Source organism: Cherax quadricarinatus, chromosome 27, assembly GCF_038502225.1.
Source record: "Cherax quadricarinatus isolate ZL_2023a chromosome 27, ASM3850222v1, whole genome shotgun sequence".
Classification (NCBI taxonomy): Eukaryota; Metazoa; Arthropoda; class Malacostraca; order Decapoda; family Parastacidae; genus Cherax; species Cherax quadricarinatus.
The window spans coordinates 12,373,235-12,386,885 of NC_091318.1; the positions used below are offsets into that span (position 1 = coordinate 12,373,235).

The window sequence follows — 13,651 nt, forward strand, 5'->3', positions numbered from 1 at the left end:
ACAACCTCAGCTTTGTCAATCAGATGATTGTGGTGGTGTAACTGGCTGAATGTGCTTCACAACATAAGTCTCAGTGCAATAACATCCAAGCATACACTGAATATTTCGTATTATTACAGTATTTTCGGTGCTGTTTCTGGAAAATAAGTGACCATGGGCCCCAAGAAAGCTTCTAGTGCCAACCCTGTGGTAAAAATAATTATGTTATTAACATACTGTTCTTTAGTAAAATAATAGTACAACATTGTGGTAAAATTGAACAGCAGATGTTCACGATCTTGTGTGTATAATTTTGATCTCTAGACTTTTCCCTCCTTCCCATCCCTCTTTAGTCCTCATTTCCTCTTTTTTTTTTATTACCTCCACTCCTTTCCTATCTTCTCTTCACTTTTTTTACTGCTTTTTTTTTTGGGGGGGGGGGCTGAGTGAAATGACATAATAATGTATCTTATTCTGATGTTTACCACTTAATTTTCTATATTTAATGTTATTCCACTTTACTTCTTGTAAAAAATGAACAGATGCCCTGAACATCATTTTACCACATAATTTACAGTATTATGTCATTCATTATATATTTTATGATTATCAGTACAACATATAATATTATACAGAACACAGTTTGCTGTACAATACATAAATTATAGCATTTCATATTGTAATGTATATAGAATACTCATTGTTGAAGTAGGTGATAACTTGGAAAGTGTTTGGGAAGTAGTGTTGTTGCACACGGGGCTGGTATTGATGCCCATCGTTTGGTCTTTGCAGGCAGAGGTAGTGAGCTTGAGGTTTGGGGGTGCTGATAATGCTGAAGATGCCTCTTCTGCCTCCAGTCGTCCTGCCTGCCCCGTGTGCACTTGCACCTTCTCCTTCAATTCTCAAGTACGCCGTCATGTGCGTTATGAGCACCCAGATTTTGATGCTAGTGAATTGGAGTCTAGTGCCTTCCTATCAAACCGAAAGTTGGAAAAAATACATATGGAGCTAAAGGAAGATGGGGCAACATATGACATGCCATTGGTGTTGAACCTGAGTTGCTCATGGTGTGAATTAGAATTTGAAGAGAAGGAGACTTACGATCAACATTTGGATGAACATAGTACCCATGCATATCAACAGTACCTAGCAACCTTAGAAAAGTTAGAATCTAGCATGGACAGTAGTAATAGTGACTTATCATTTGAGAAACTTCTGCTTCAAGAAAGTTCTGATAAAAGAAATGGGAAAGACAAACATTATAAATGCGACTTTTGTGGTCTTGTAAATTTCAGTAAGGTGAACGGGGAATACCATTTAGATAAATGTCATGAGGGTGTTGCCCGGCATTGTGGCCTTTGTCATGAGTTGTGTCGAGACGCAGCATCGTTACGGAGTCACCTAGTTCATCATTTCAATGGTATGTTAGTCTGCCCTGTGTGCCCCATTAGGTTTTCGATTAGATATAACTTGACTGCACACTTAGATCATTGCCACCAGGATGGTTATGTCATTCCATGTGAAGAATGTAAAGAGAAGTTCACCAGTTATGATTCTTTTGAAGCTCACCAGGCTCGTGAGCACGGTCGAGGAGCTCTCAGGACATGTGAAGTATGTGACCAAGAAATATTGGCACTTGACATTGATAAACACATGGCAAGCCATGAGGACTCTGAAATAGCCGGTGAAACACGTCATCATACATGTAATCTGTGTAATGCAAGCTTTTTCTTTGCTACTCAACTTTACCATCACAAGTATCGTGAGCACCCTAATGCTTTTCATTTCAAATGCGATGAATGCGAGCATAGGTTCAGGACACAGAGAATGCTGACATCACACAAATTGGGGCATCGGTATGGCTCTCATCAGTGTCCCGCCTGTAGGCTGAAATACAGACAGGTGGATCAGTTGAAGAGACACCTTTTAAGTGTTCATCCCGAGCTTAAAGGTTATAATTGCAAGTTTTGCCCTGCCACTCTAAAGAATTATTCAACTTACGTAGCACACCTAAAGTTTAAGCACCCTAAAGAAGCAGGATACGATAAGAGACCAGTGAGGTGTAAACTATGTGGGGAGTCTTTCGCTCATAAAGTTCAGTGGAAATATCACATGAGGAACCATACTCATTTGTTACAAACTTGTGAGATTTGTGGTATTTCTATAAAAAATCTTGAAATTCATATGAATCTTCATACCAAAGAAAAGAAGTATGAATGTGGTGATTGTGGTGCAGTTTACCATAATAAAGCTAGTTTTCATTTCCATGTGAAGCGAGTTCACATGGGAGAGGAAGAAAGAAAGCACATGTGTGATATTTGTGAAAAACGTTTTCTTACTCCCGCAGATCTTCGAATTCACATGTCACGTGTTCACCAAGGCGAAAGAAATTATTGGTGTAAAACCTGTAATAAAGGCTACAAGAGTAAAGTTTCCTTGACGTACCATCAACGACTACACACTGGCGAGAGACCTCATCAGTGTACCATGTGTGGGAGATCATTCCGTGTACCGTCTTACCTGAAGCGCCACATGGAACATGACCACAGAGCACAGTATCCAGGTGTATACTTCAAGAAAGGCCGACCCAAAAGCCAAGAGGAACGCAATCGCGCCCAGCGTCACTACCCACACCAGCCAAGCCAACCGGAGCCTGCGGTTTCTACCCTGGAAGACACGGCTACTCCTATACCTGAGATAGTGCAGATTACAGTGCCCATGGAAATGGGCGAGGAGGTTATATCTTCCGTAGGGAGTGCACAGGACTTGAAAGATCATCACATTGAATTAGAGCAAGGTGGTGTAGTATATGTCGTGTATGAAAACTGAGTCTGTATTTCAGTAGCAAAAAAAAAAAAAAGATAGTTTCTTATTTATTTATCTCATTATTATATACTTCTTTAAAACCTGTATATCGTTTGTATATTATGAACTTGAAATACGAGAGGAATGAGGTTAATTTGAATTGTAATTGTCTGAAATACGAGAGGAATGCGGTTAATTTGAATTGTATAAAAGAGGTGTCCAATGAAAATAGGAATAGAAAAATTTATTATAGACAGTAGATGATATTTGCTTAAATAAAGAGTTACATCTTTATTCTTTAGTTTTGTTTATACCTTAGAGAGAGAATGAATGAATGAAGAAGTTTGTGTGTGTGTGTGTGTGTGTGTGTGTGTGTGTGTGTGTGTGTGTGAATTCACCCATATGTGGTTACAGGGGTCGAGTCACGGTTCCTGGCCCCGCTTCTTCGCTGGTGTGTGTGTGTGTCTTTCGTATCTGCTCTTTAACCCGTAAATGGTCCAAACATATGTATACATTCACTACCCCAGTGCCCCGAATATTTTGAAAAATAAAAAATCTTTTTTTTTTTTATTGAAAGAAAGAGCACATTTTTCTAAGTGTTATAGGATAAAAAAAAAATTTAGGGTCGATACTTACCAAGATATGAGGTCGCAAAGTTGGCACTTGAAGATCACCTGGCAGCAACATGGAGCGCTGCCGCTTGGAGAAGTGTTGCCGATATATCTTTTTTCCATTTTTCATATTACAGTGGACCCTCGACCAACGATGCCAACGATGGCATCGTTTAACGTTAAATTCAACTAACGATATATGTTAACGCTAACATGTTGCCTCGACTAACGATAAAAAACTTGACTAATGATATTCGTTCTCGGGTACCAATTAATATCGTTAGTGGAGGGTCCACTGTATTTTATATAATTTTTATGTTCTGATAATTGCAATTTATAGTAGTTCTTGTCATTTCATAGCTAATCTGATACTAGTATTAGGTACTGAAATTGTACTCACATTGTCACAAACACATTGACAGGTGGACATTTACACCTGCCTTGATCATTTACTATTGTCTGGGAATATATACAAAGTATTTATAGGTCCCAGCAATGTTTTGGATATGTGGGTATATAATAATAATGAGGAGAAGGAGGAGGAGGAGGGGGAGGAGGAGGAGGAGGAGGAGGAGAAGAAGAATACGTAATACAGTAATAATAAAATAATAAGTTCCCTTGAAGTATGAAAAAAAAAGTCCACCCCTGACAGTGACGTGATAAGATGAGATAACATTTGATAAGAGCTGACGTTTGATGAGCATTGGCAAGGGTGCAGTGATAAGACTTGATAAGAAAAGATTAGGGCCTGCTTTGTTTTTGCTGGTACTCAAACATGTCTGTCTATTTGTTTGTCTGTCAAGCTCCCTGTCTATCTGTCTAGCTCTCTGTCTCAGAGAGAACCATAAGACTGGGTCATCACGTTTACTTATATCTTCAAGCAGAGTATAGCACTTTGTCTGGATTTTTTGGGTTATCCTAGGTAATTTACACTATGTATACGTGTATTTATGTGTACCTGTGAGACAGAGATAGACAGACAGAGAGATAGACATAGATACAGACAGACAAATGGAGATAGAGCCAGGCCACCAGCAGCCGCTCAGCCACACAGCTGGCTGCCATGCAGCTGGCCAGCTAGCCAGCCAATCAGCCAGTCAGTCAGCCAGCCAGGCAGCCAGCCAGCCAGCCAGCCAGCCAGCCTACCAGAATTGTTTCTCTTTACTTAGGGCATAGGGTATAAGACTTTCTGAAAGGGTGTTGCACAAATATTGCACATGGGTTATTATCGAGGGTTTTTTTTTTATATTTCCTCGACCACTTTTGGCCACATCCACCTCAAAGCCACTAAACTCAGGGTCAAAATCACTTTCCTCTTAAAATGGGAGTGTTAATACTACATGACATTAGTGTATCCGAGGTGTTTGCTCTAGCTGGTGCTCATTTGAACTGGTGCTCCCACAAGGTACTAAGTGGTCCCAGATTTTTTTAATACCACACACCACACACACTGAGTGTTAGAACTTATTCTATGCTGACAAGGCATCTCAGGCCAATCGTGCCAAATTTGAAGGCAGGAAAAATAAAACGTATATATACGTTTGGGGCACTAGCGGTAAAAACGTATATATACTTTTGGACCGTTTACAGGTTAAACTGTGTATGGAGCCTTCCTCTACTTTATCAAGATCATTCTACTTTCTGACCACTCTGATCATTCTACTTTCTGACCACTCTGATCATTCTACTTTCTGACCACTCTGATCATTCTACTTTCCGACCACTTATCTGTGTCTTTGACCTCCAGAGGTGTCCTCAATTATACACCCATTTCTTGCCTCTCAAGCAGCGTTACCCTTTCTACCACGGCAATTCCTTTGAATAGATTGTACTTTATCATATCTCCCCTAATTCTTTTGTCCTTCAGTGTTGTTAGAATCAGTTTCACTAGCCCCTACTTGCAGCTCGTACCTCATAGCTCTAACTAGTCTCGTCTCACTATGCCCAGGAACATCCTTATCGTGACATGGGAACGTCACTCCAGACTGTCTGAACGTATTCATTATATTATGCCAGCCTTGGGTCTCATAGGTGTGTTGATATACAGCTGCTGAACCTTCCTGGGGGTAAGGGTTGATCTCCGACCATTGTGCCTTATGTTTAGGGTTTACTTGTAACTCCTAAATCTCGTGAGATTGAGCTGTAGCTCTTCTGCCTGTTAAAGGTTTTAAGATAGTTACTTTGCCTCTTGCATGTGTTGAGGTACAGGAAGCTGGAATTATGTGATACGAAATCCAGTATTTCCAAATATTTCTCCATTTTTAGCATATGATGCTTGAAAGAGGGATGGGGGGGAAGGCTAATATACTTTCCATAGATAACTTCTTATATCAACACTGCAAGGTATTAAAGAACTGATAAATTGACATTTAGGTATCCGGTAGCTCGATCGCTAGCGCACTCGGCTCACACTGCTCCGGGAGTCAATCCCCGGTACGGCTGGAAACATTACGATGTGTTTCCTTAGGATACCTGCTGTCCATTGTTCACCCATCAGTAATAATGGGTACCTGGGTGTTAGTCGACTGGAGTGGGTCGCATCCTGGTACAAAATTGACCTAATTTGCCCGAAATGCTCTGCATTACAAAGGGTTTTTTATATAGTAGTATGTCATTGATGTCAGTTAGGACTGTATACCTTGTACATGTACTTGTAGAAATAATGGTTACTATTATTTTCATTGCAGTGTTGATGGGGAAGTGCTAAATTCTTCACCTAACTCTGTATTATATTATGCTGTGATTTTTCTGGAAAGTAATACGCATTATGAAAAGCTTAACTGCTTTTGCTGAGACTCAGATGGAGTAATAGTGCAGTAATTATGGATTATCATGTTCCATATTATTATTGTGAATGTTAAAACCAAACATATCGACAAGAATTTTCTAATGGATCATTTGAAGGGTGAAACAAAAAAGAAATGCCACTGGTCCCCAAAGCATTTCAGGAATATTTATTGCTTCGTTAAAAGTTTTGCTATGTATTTGTGTCTATTTCAACCAATAACAAAGAAAAGATGGGAGTAGATCAAGCTGTTATTGTGACATTGTTTATTTGTAGAGCTTTATCATATAAATACCAAGGATATAAAAACACATCTCTGAATTGGAAGCATGAGCATGTTAAATGTGCATGCTCCACTAGCCGTAGGTCTGCATGGCTCCGCTACTTACATCAAAGTCCTTGTTCCTTTCAACTTGCATGATCTCGCCCTGATCTCACTTCTGCAAGGTATTTACCTGCTCCCACCTCACCTTTCAGTTCTGTATACAAGTGAAGTATACGCGTGTTTTCACATTCTTTATATTTACTTGATAAAGTTCTTCATAGAAGGAAATACACACTGTTTCTATACATACATCCATTTTATATATATATATACATGTATATACAGTGGTCCCTCGATAATCGTAGGGCTCGAGAGTCGTAGTTTTCAGAAATCATAGCGATATTTTCGTATAAACATGGGCTCGCTAATCGTAGATTGACTCACGAATAGTAGTTCGTCCGGGACGCGTACCCACGCTGTGAGCTGGGGCGGCCTCCCTTCCCAGCCAGTGTGGCATTGTTTACCAGCGAGCGACTGTCCCCTCACTTGCTCCTACGAAACATTTCATAATATTCCATTCATTTTAGCGCTTGCAAGTACTAAATAAGCTACCATGGCTCCAAAGAAAGCTTCTAGTGCCAAGCCTTTGGTAAAGAAGGTGAGAAATACGATTGAATTTAAGAAAAAACATCATTGAACATTATGAAAGTGGCTTAAGTGTGGCCGAATTGGCCAGGATGTATAACAAACCTTATACAACCATATGTTCCATCGTGGCCAAGAAAAAGGAAATCAAGGATGTTGTTGCAAAGGGGGTAAATATGCTGACAAAAATGAGATCACCAGTACTGGAAGAGGTTGAGAAGTTATTGTTGGTGTGGTTAAACGAGAAACAATTAGCAGGAGATAGTATTATGACGTCGATTATTTGTGAAAAGGCTAGGCAGTTGCACAACGATCTGGTAAAGAAATTGCCTGCAACTAGTGGTGATGTGAGTGAATTTAAGGCCAGCAAAGGTTGGTTTGAGAGATTTAAGAACCATAGTGGCATACACAGTGTGGTAAGGCATGGTGAGGCTGCCAGTTCGGACCACAAAGCAGCTGAAAAATATGTGCATGAATTCAAGGAGTACATAGAGGCTGAAGGACTGAAACCTGAACAAGTGTTCAATTGTGACGAAACAGGCCTCTTTTGGAAGAAAATGCCAAAAAGGACCTACATTACACAGGAGGAAAAGGCACTGCCAGGACACAAGCCTATGAAAGACAGGCTGACGCTCATGTTCTGTGCTAATGCCAGTGGGAATTTCAAAGTGAAGCTGTTACTAGTGTACCATTCTGAAAATCCCAGAGTGTTCAGGAAAAACAGTGTTATGAAGAGTAAATTGCGTGTGTTTTGGAAATCTAATAGTAAGGCATGGGTCACGAGGAAAATTTTCGTAGAGTGGTTCAATGAAGTGTTTGGCCCTAGTGTGAAGGTGTATCTCCTGGAAAAGAAATTGGATCTCAAGTGCCTCCTAGTAATGGACAATGCACCTGCTCATCCTCCAAACTTGGATGGCCTAATTTTCGAGGAGTTTGGGTTCATCACAGTAAAGTTCTTGCCCCCAAGTACCAGTCCTCTCCTCCAGCCCATGGACCAGCAGGTCATTGCAAACTTTAAAAAACTCTACACCAAAGCAATGTTTCAAAGGTGCTTGAATGTGACCTCAGACACTCACTTGACCCTAAGAGATTTTTGGAGAGAACACTTCAGCATCCTCCATTGCATAACCCTTATAGGTATGGCTTGGGAGGGAGTGACTACCAGGACTTTGAACTCTGCTTGGAGAAAATTGTGGCCAGATTGTGTCGACAAGAGGGATTTTGAAGGGTTTGGGGCTGACCCTGATGAGCCTATGTCTGTTGTTAAATCTATTGTGGCACTGGGGAGTTCCATGGGGTTGGATGTGAGTTTGGAGGATGTGGAAGAGTTGGTGGAAGACCACAATGAAGAGCTAACCACTGAGGAGCTGCAAGAGCTTCAGCAGGAAGAGCAACAGATCGCAGCTCAGAATCTTGCTGCAGAGGAGGAGGAAGAGAGATGGAAGAAGGTGCCTTCAGAAATTAAGGAGATTTTTGAAATGTGGGGTAAGATGGAAAGATTTATGGAGAAGCATCACCCTAACAAGGCTGTTGCAAGCCATGTTGGCAACATGTACAGTGACAAAGTCTTGGCCCATTTTAGGGAAGTGTTAAAGAGACGCCAGAAACAGAGCTCTCTGGACAGTTACTTTGCGAGACAGGACTCCAGTCACTCTCAAGCTGGTCCTAGTGGCATTAAGAAACAGAGAAGAGAAGTAACCCCAGAAAAGCAATTGGTACCTGAGGTGTTGATGGAAGGGGATTCCCCTTCCAAACTGTAAATAATCCAATCTCTCTCCTCCAGTCTCCCATACACTAAGAAGAATCGCCAATAAAGGTAAGAGTTGTGCTGTTAATGTTTCATTCATCATGTCCCATTGTATTGTTTATGTACTACATCTATATTTCATGTAAAAAAATTTTTTGTTTTAATACTTCTGGGTGTCAGGAATGGATTAATTGTATTTACATTATTTCTTATGGGGAAAATTGATTCGAAAATCATAGATTTCGATAATAGTAGCACCTCCAGGAACGGATTGAATACAATAAACAAGGGACCACTGTGTATATATATATATATATATATATATATATATATATATATATATATATATATATATATATATATATATATATATATATATATATATATATATATATATATATATATATATATATATATATATATATATATATATATATATATATATATATATATATATATATATATATATATATATATATATATATATATATATATATATATATATATATATATATATATATATATATATATATATATATATATATATATATATATATATATATATATATATATATATATATATATATATATATATATATAACACAGCTCCAAGGGGAGTGGAAGGCATTCAGATTCGATCCAAGGACAGGAGAGTAGGCATTGTTCCTTAGATCAGGAGCCCCTTACCGGCATTCTGAAACTTTTAAGGAGATTGTTATAATAAAAGCATGCTCTGCTTCTTTATTTTTTCTTCCTTAATGCCAAAGTGTCAACCTATATTTATGCCTTATTCCATAATAACTTTTCATCCATCATATTCAGTCATATAATTCTTTTATCTGTTATATAAATAAATAAATCAGTGTATTTTCAATCGGAGGCTAAAATAAGATGTAGATTCATCTATCCTTCGGTTGTTCCTGAAAGTGTGAATAGGGACTCTTGCTGTTACAGGAAGCAGCCTCCATCCAGCACTCGCAGAGACTTCAGCTCCAGACTACGGCTGCTGGAGACACTGGAAAGCATCCTCCCGAGGAGGGAGCTCAGCCAGACCATAAAACTTTCCAACATGTGGTGAAACAAGAAACATCAATAACTGGAGGTGCAGACACACTAGAGGCACTGTATGGGGCTCCTAGCAGCAGTGACATTCAAGACATAAAGGATATATTGTCTTCTTCACTTAATAAACACTGCCCCGCTTGTTCTTTTGTCTTCCGTAACCTTGTAAGTTTGAAGAATCACTTTACAAAAACTCATTTTAACCTTAAAATTCTCAAGTGCGTCTGCTGTAATGTGGAAATGAGTGCTAACCTTGAAACATACCTGAACCATTGTAAGATACATAATCAACAAGACAGTGTTCCAACCAGCTCATTAGGGAGTTCTACTGCAAAGACTCGAGAATGTCGAGTGTGTCGTAAACAGGTACGATCATCTGTGTACTCACGACATTTAGCTATTCATAAAAAAGTTCCCTGTCCGGAGTGCAAAACTCTTATAGTTCCGCATAGCCTTAAGAGACATATTAATGATTGTCACACAAGAGAGATATCCTATCCGTGTCCTGACTGCCCGGCAGTGTACCATGATGCTTCTAACTTACTGAGTCACCGCAAGAGAAACCATCTGGGTCAGGAGGCACGACGCCACTTGTGTGAGGTGTGTGGCAAGAAGTTCATAACGCCATCTGACCTTCGTACCCATGTTACTGGAGTCCATCACAATGTCAAAAAGTTTGTTTGTGAATTTTGTGGTCTTAGTTTCAAAATTTCTTCAGTACTTATGTATCACCGTCGCCTGCACACAGGAGAAAGGCCTCACGTTTGTCATGTGTGTGGACGAACGTTCATGAAGCCTAATGGTTTGGCCAAACATGTTCGTCGTGTGCACAGGGTGGAGTACCATGGCAAATATAGGAAGAGGCTTCATATTGCTGAACCACTGTCGCGAAATTCACTCAACCAGACCAGTCATAGCACAACACAGCCTAAGAGGGAAGAAGCCCTAGATACAGTCCAGATACAGCAAACACTGGATAACCAGTGTGGCTTGACTGAAGATATGATACCAAGTGTGGACAAAGCTGCATCACATGGATCAGAGGGTGAAGACATGAGAATAACTAGTGTTTACTCCATAAGGGAGAGGGAGGTGGTACAAATGACAACACCCGTGGTAGTTAATGTTACTGGATCTCAGAATGTACACAGCGCCTCATATTTCCGGGCTAATATTGAAGATCGTACCCTTCCGCGATCTTATGACGCTTCCCAACCGCTCCATACCATTGCTTATTTCCGTGAGAGTTCAGACGAGCAATACACAGTGGCAGAGCTGCTGCCCCCACAGGAACCCCATGAGAGTCGTTTGGAGCCTGTTCAGCGTGCTTACATCACCCCAACACATTCACGCAACCACACCCAGCACCAGGAACTATGAAGCTTCAAGCACTAATTACATTTCCTATCTTTACAAATGTGTTTTGAATATAAAACTGAGAATTCAATATTATTTAACTTTGTCTATCAAGAAGGAAGTGATGTGTGTAATTAGACTACATACTACACAAATTATTTCACCTTGCATTCAAACAACACATACTGCCCGCATAGAATCGGTAAAACATGTAAACTATCAGGAACGCTTCAAAGGATTTGGATTGTTGTATATGGAACTGAGAAGAGAGATATGCTTGTTAATGTATACGTGGAAGATACTTCAGGGCCTGGTACAATTAGAGAACACTGTCAATATCAGTGGCCCCAAGACTCAACAACTTACCAGCAGATATCAGAAATGCTGCCAGAATGAAGATAGAAGTTTTCAAGAAACCAGACAGCTTCCTGCTGTGTTCTTTCTACAAGCACCAGATCAACAGGGTTGTGATGGTTATGTGGGTTTGTAGGCTACTTAATACAAACAGCTGGGTTGATCAGGTGGTCAGCAGGAAAGTCTGACCCTCAGGCTGGGTTGTGGGTGTAGAAGAGCCCTTGAAATCGGTCGCAGGTAGAGGTATCTCCAGTCGCCCAAATAATCCCTGCTGCCTATTCCTTTAAATCTCAAGATAATGGTAAAATTTAGTCATGCATGATTGCCTTCCTGCCCATTTTCTCTCTCTTTAACACTGCAGAGCAGTGTCATCTTAGTTTTGAAGGCCATTATAAATGTGCCTTTTAATCAGGACTTGTTGACTTGGCTTACTCAGCAAGGATCGTTCTGCTGAATATGCTGTGTAGAAACTTCAGTAGGTGCCTTTAATCTTTAGGGTATAATTAATACCATCGACATGTGGATTAGTATTTGTTAATTTTTAGTGGGGCCTCTAAATTCTACATTTTTCTCTGCTAGGGAGCACTTCCAGGAACTAAGTCTTATCCAAATGGTACCCTTAAGTAAGGGCGGAGGACTATACAGGTTTGTCATCTACAAGAAAATCACCAGAGGAGCGAGTTTAAATGCAGTCTGCAGGCTGTCCGAGTAATGCAGGTCAGTCCCTGGGGCAGATCACCTGTAAACATAATTAAATTTAACATTGCTTAAACTTAAAAACTAAGTAAATTTCTCATAAATATTTTGTTAAATGTGGTCAAATGTTCAGTTTGACATGCCTCTTAAGTTAGCTTGATCTGGATTTAGAGCAGTGACAAAAACGGTACTGTTATGTGGTCCTTCGCAAGACTAGGAAACCTTGATTTACCGGGTGGTTGGCCTAGTGTGAGCCTGTGTGGGGCTCAGAATAAGCATACATGACAATTTTATTTCATGGAGAGTGGTGGGAGTGGCAGAATCTAATTGGCATGTGCACACTATGAGGTTAGTTTGAATCCAGGCGTGGCCAGCGTCTTTCGGAATCTCGAGTGTAATAGCACCATAAACCATGTCCTCTAATAGCATGGCCTTAGTATTAATTTTCCAAAATTACTTTTGCTTCTAAAGGTGACAGTTCTCACAATTTCAGCCAGACATTGTCAGTATCATTTAGGCCCTAAAGTTTCAATAGAACAGAGGTTCCCAATCTTTTCTATGCCTTGAACCCTTAGAAATTTTTGATTAATGTTGCATCCCCTAGAAAAGTAATATCACATTTGCATGAAATGCAAATATATATTGAGCAATTGAAAAAGTTTTGGTAAAATAAAGGGAATTGTGCCTTTCATTAGGACTCTGTCGTGCCCCCCAGAAATGCCATCTCCCACCTCCTAGGGGTGTGTGCACCCCCAGGCTGGGAACACCTGCTATAGAGTCTAATTCGGGTTTCACCAGTGACTGCTGTCTTACGTCACTTTCTACCACTCTGTTAACATTCCATTCTACGATAACTAAATTGCTAACCTAATGTTAATGCCTTGGTGTAGTTTTTGCCCACTGTTACAAAAAACTTCACCAGCTAAGCATATATTGTTTTATTTTGCTACTCTGCAAAAATCTAACTATCACGAAATAAATACTGTATAAGTCATTGATGTTAAATATTGTTAACTATATTTATGTTGACTTTGGATGTGTTGGTAGGATTAGTTGTATAATGATGATTAAATTTTAGCAGAGTTGAGTTGAGCTGTTTGATTAGTTTTAGTGCAGAATTTCAGATATATGAACACTTTACTAATTTGTGTAAATATATTGTAAAATATATCGTTAAGTACGTATATTGTAAATTTATTTAAAAAATGTTTGAAAAACCCATTTTTCATAGAACTCGAATTGTATGTGAGACGTGGCTGGTGTCGCCTTCCTTTCCTTGAATCGAATCTAATAGCCTCTTGTTCCGAAGGCAATATATGACCCATGCGGCTTTAGTGCTCCCTGAT

At 39.7% G+C, this 13,651-nt stretch overlaps 2 protein-coding genes across 2 annotated transcripts in view; both read left to right on the forward strand.

Moving 5' to 3' along the window:
* Positions 1 to 200: 200 nt before the first annotated feature.
* Positions 201 to 3,078, forward strand: LOC138850938 (zinc finger protein 878-like). The gene has a single exon (XM_070089013.1). The coding sequence runs from the start codon at positions 748 to 750 to the stop codon at positions 2,806 to 2,808; it is 2,061 nt and encodes a 686-aa protein (XP_069945114.1). The 5' UTR covers positions 201 to 747; the 3' UTR covers positions 2,809 to 3,078.
* A 3,431-nt stretch (positions 3,079 to 6,509) lies between these two features.
* The window catches only part of LOC138850961 (zinc finger protein 397-like), an 8,699-nt gene continuing 1,557 nt past the window's right edge, over positions 6,510 to 13,651 (forward strand). The window contains exons 1-2 of the mRNA XM_070089256.1: positions 6,510 to 6,542; positions 9,792 to 13,651. The exon at positions 9,792 to 13,651 is cut by the window's right edge and continues 1,557 nt beyond it. Of these exons, the coding sequence (XP_069945357.1) occupies positions 6,510 to 6,542; positions 9,792 to 11,279 (1,521 nt within the window). The 3' untranslated portion in view covers positions 11,280 to 13,651. The remainder of the gene's footprint in view (positions 6,543 to 9,791) is intronic.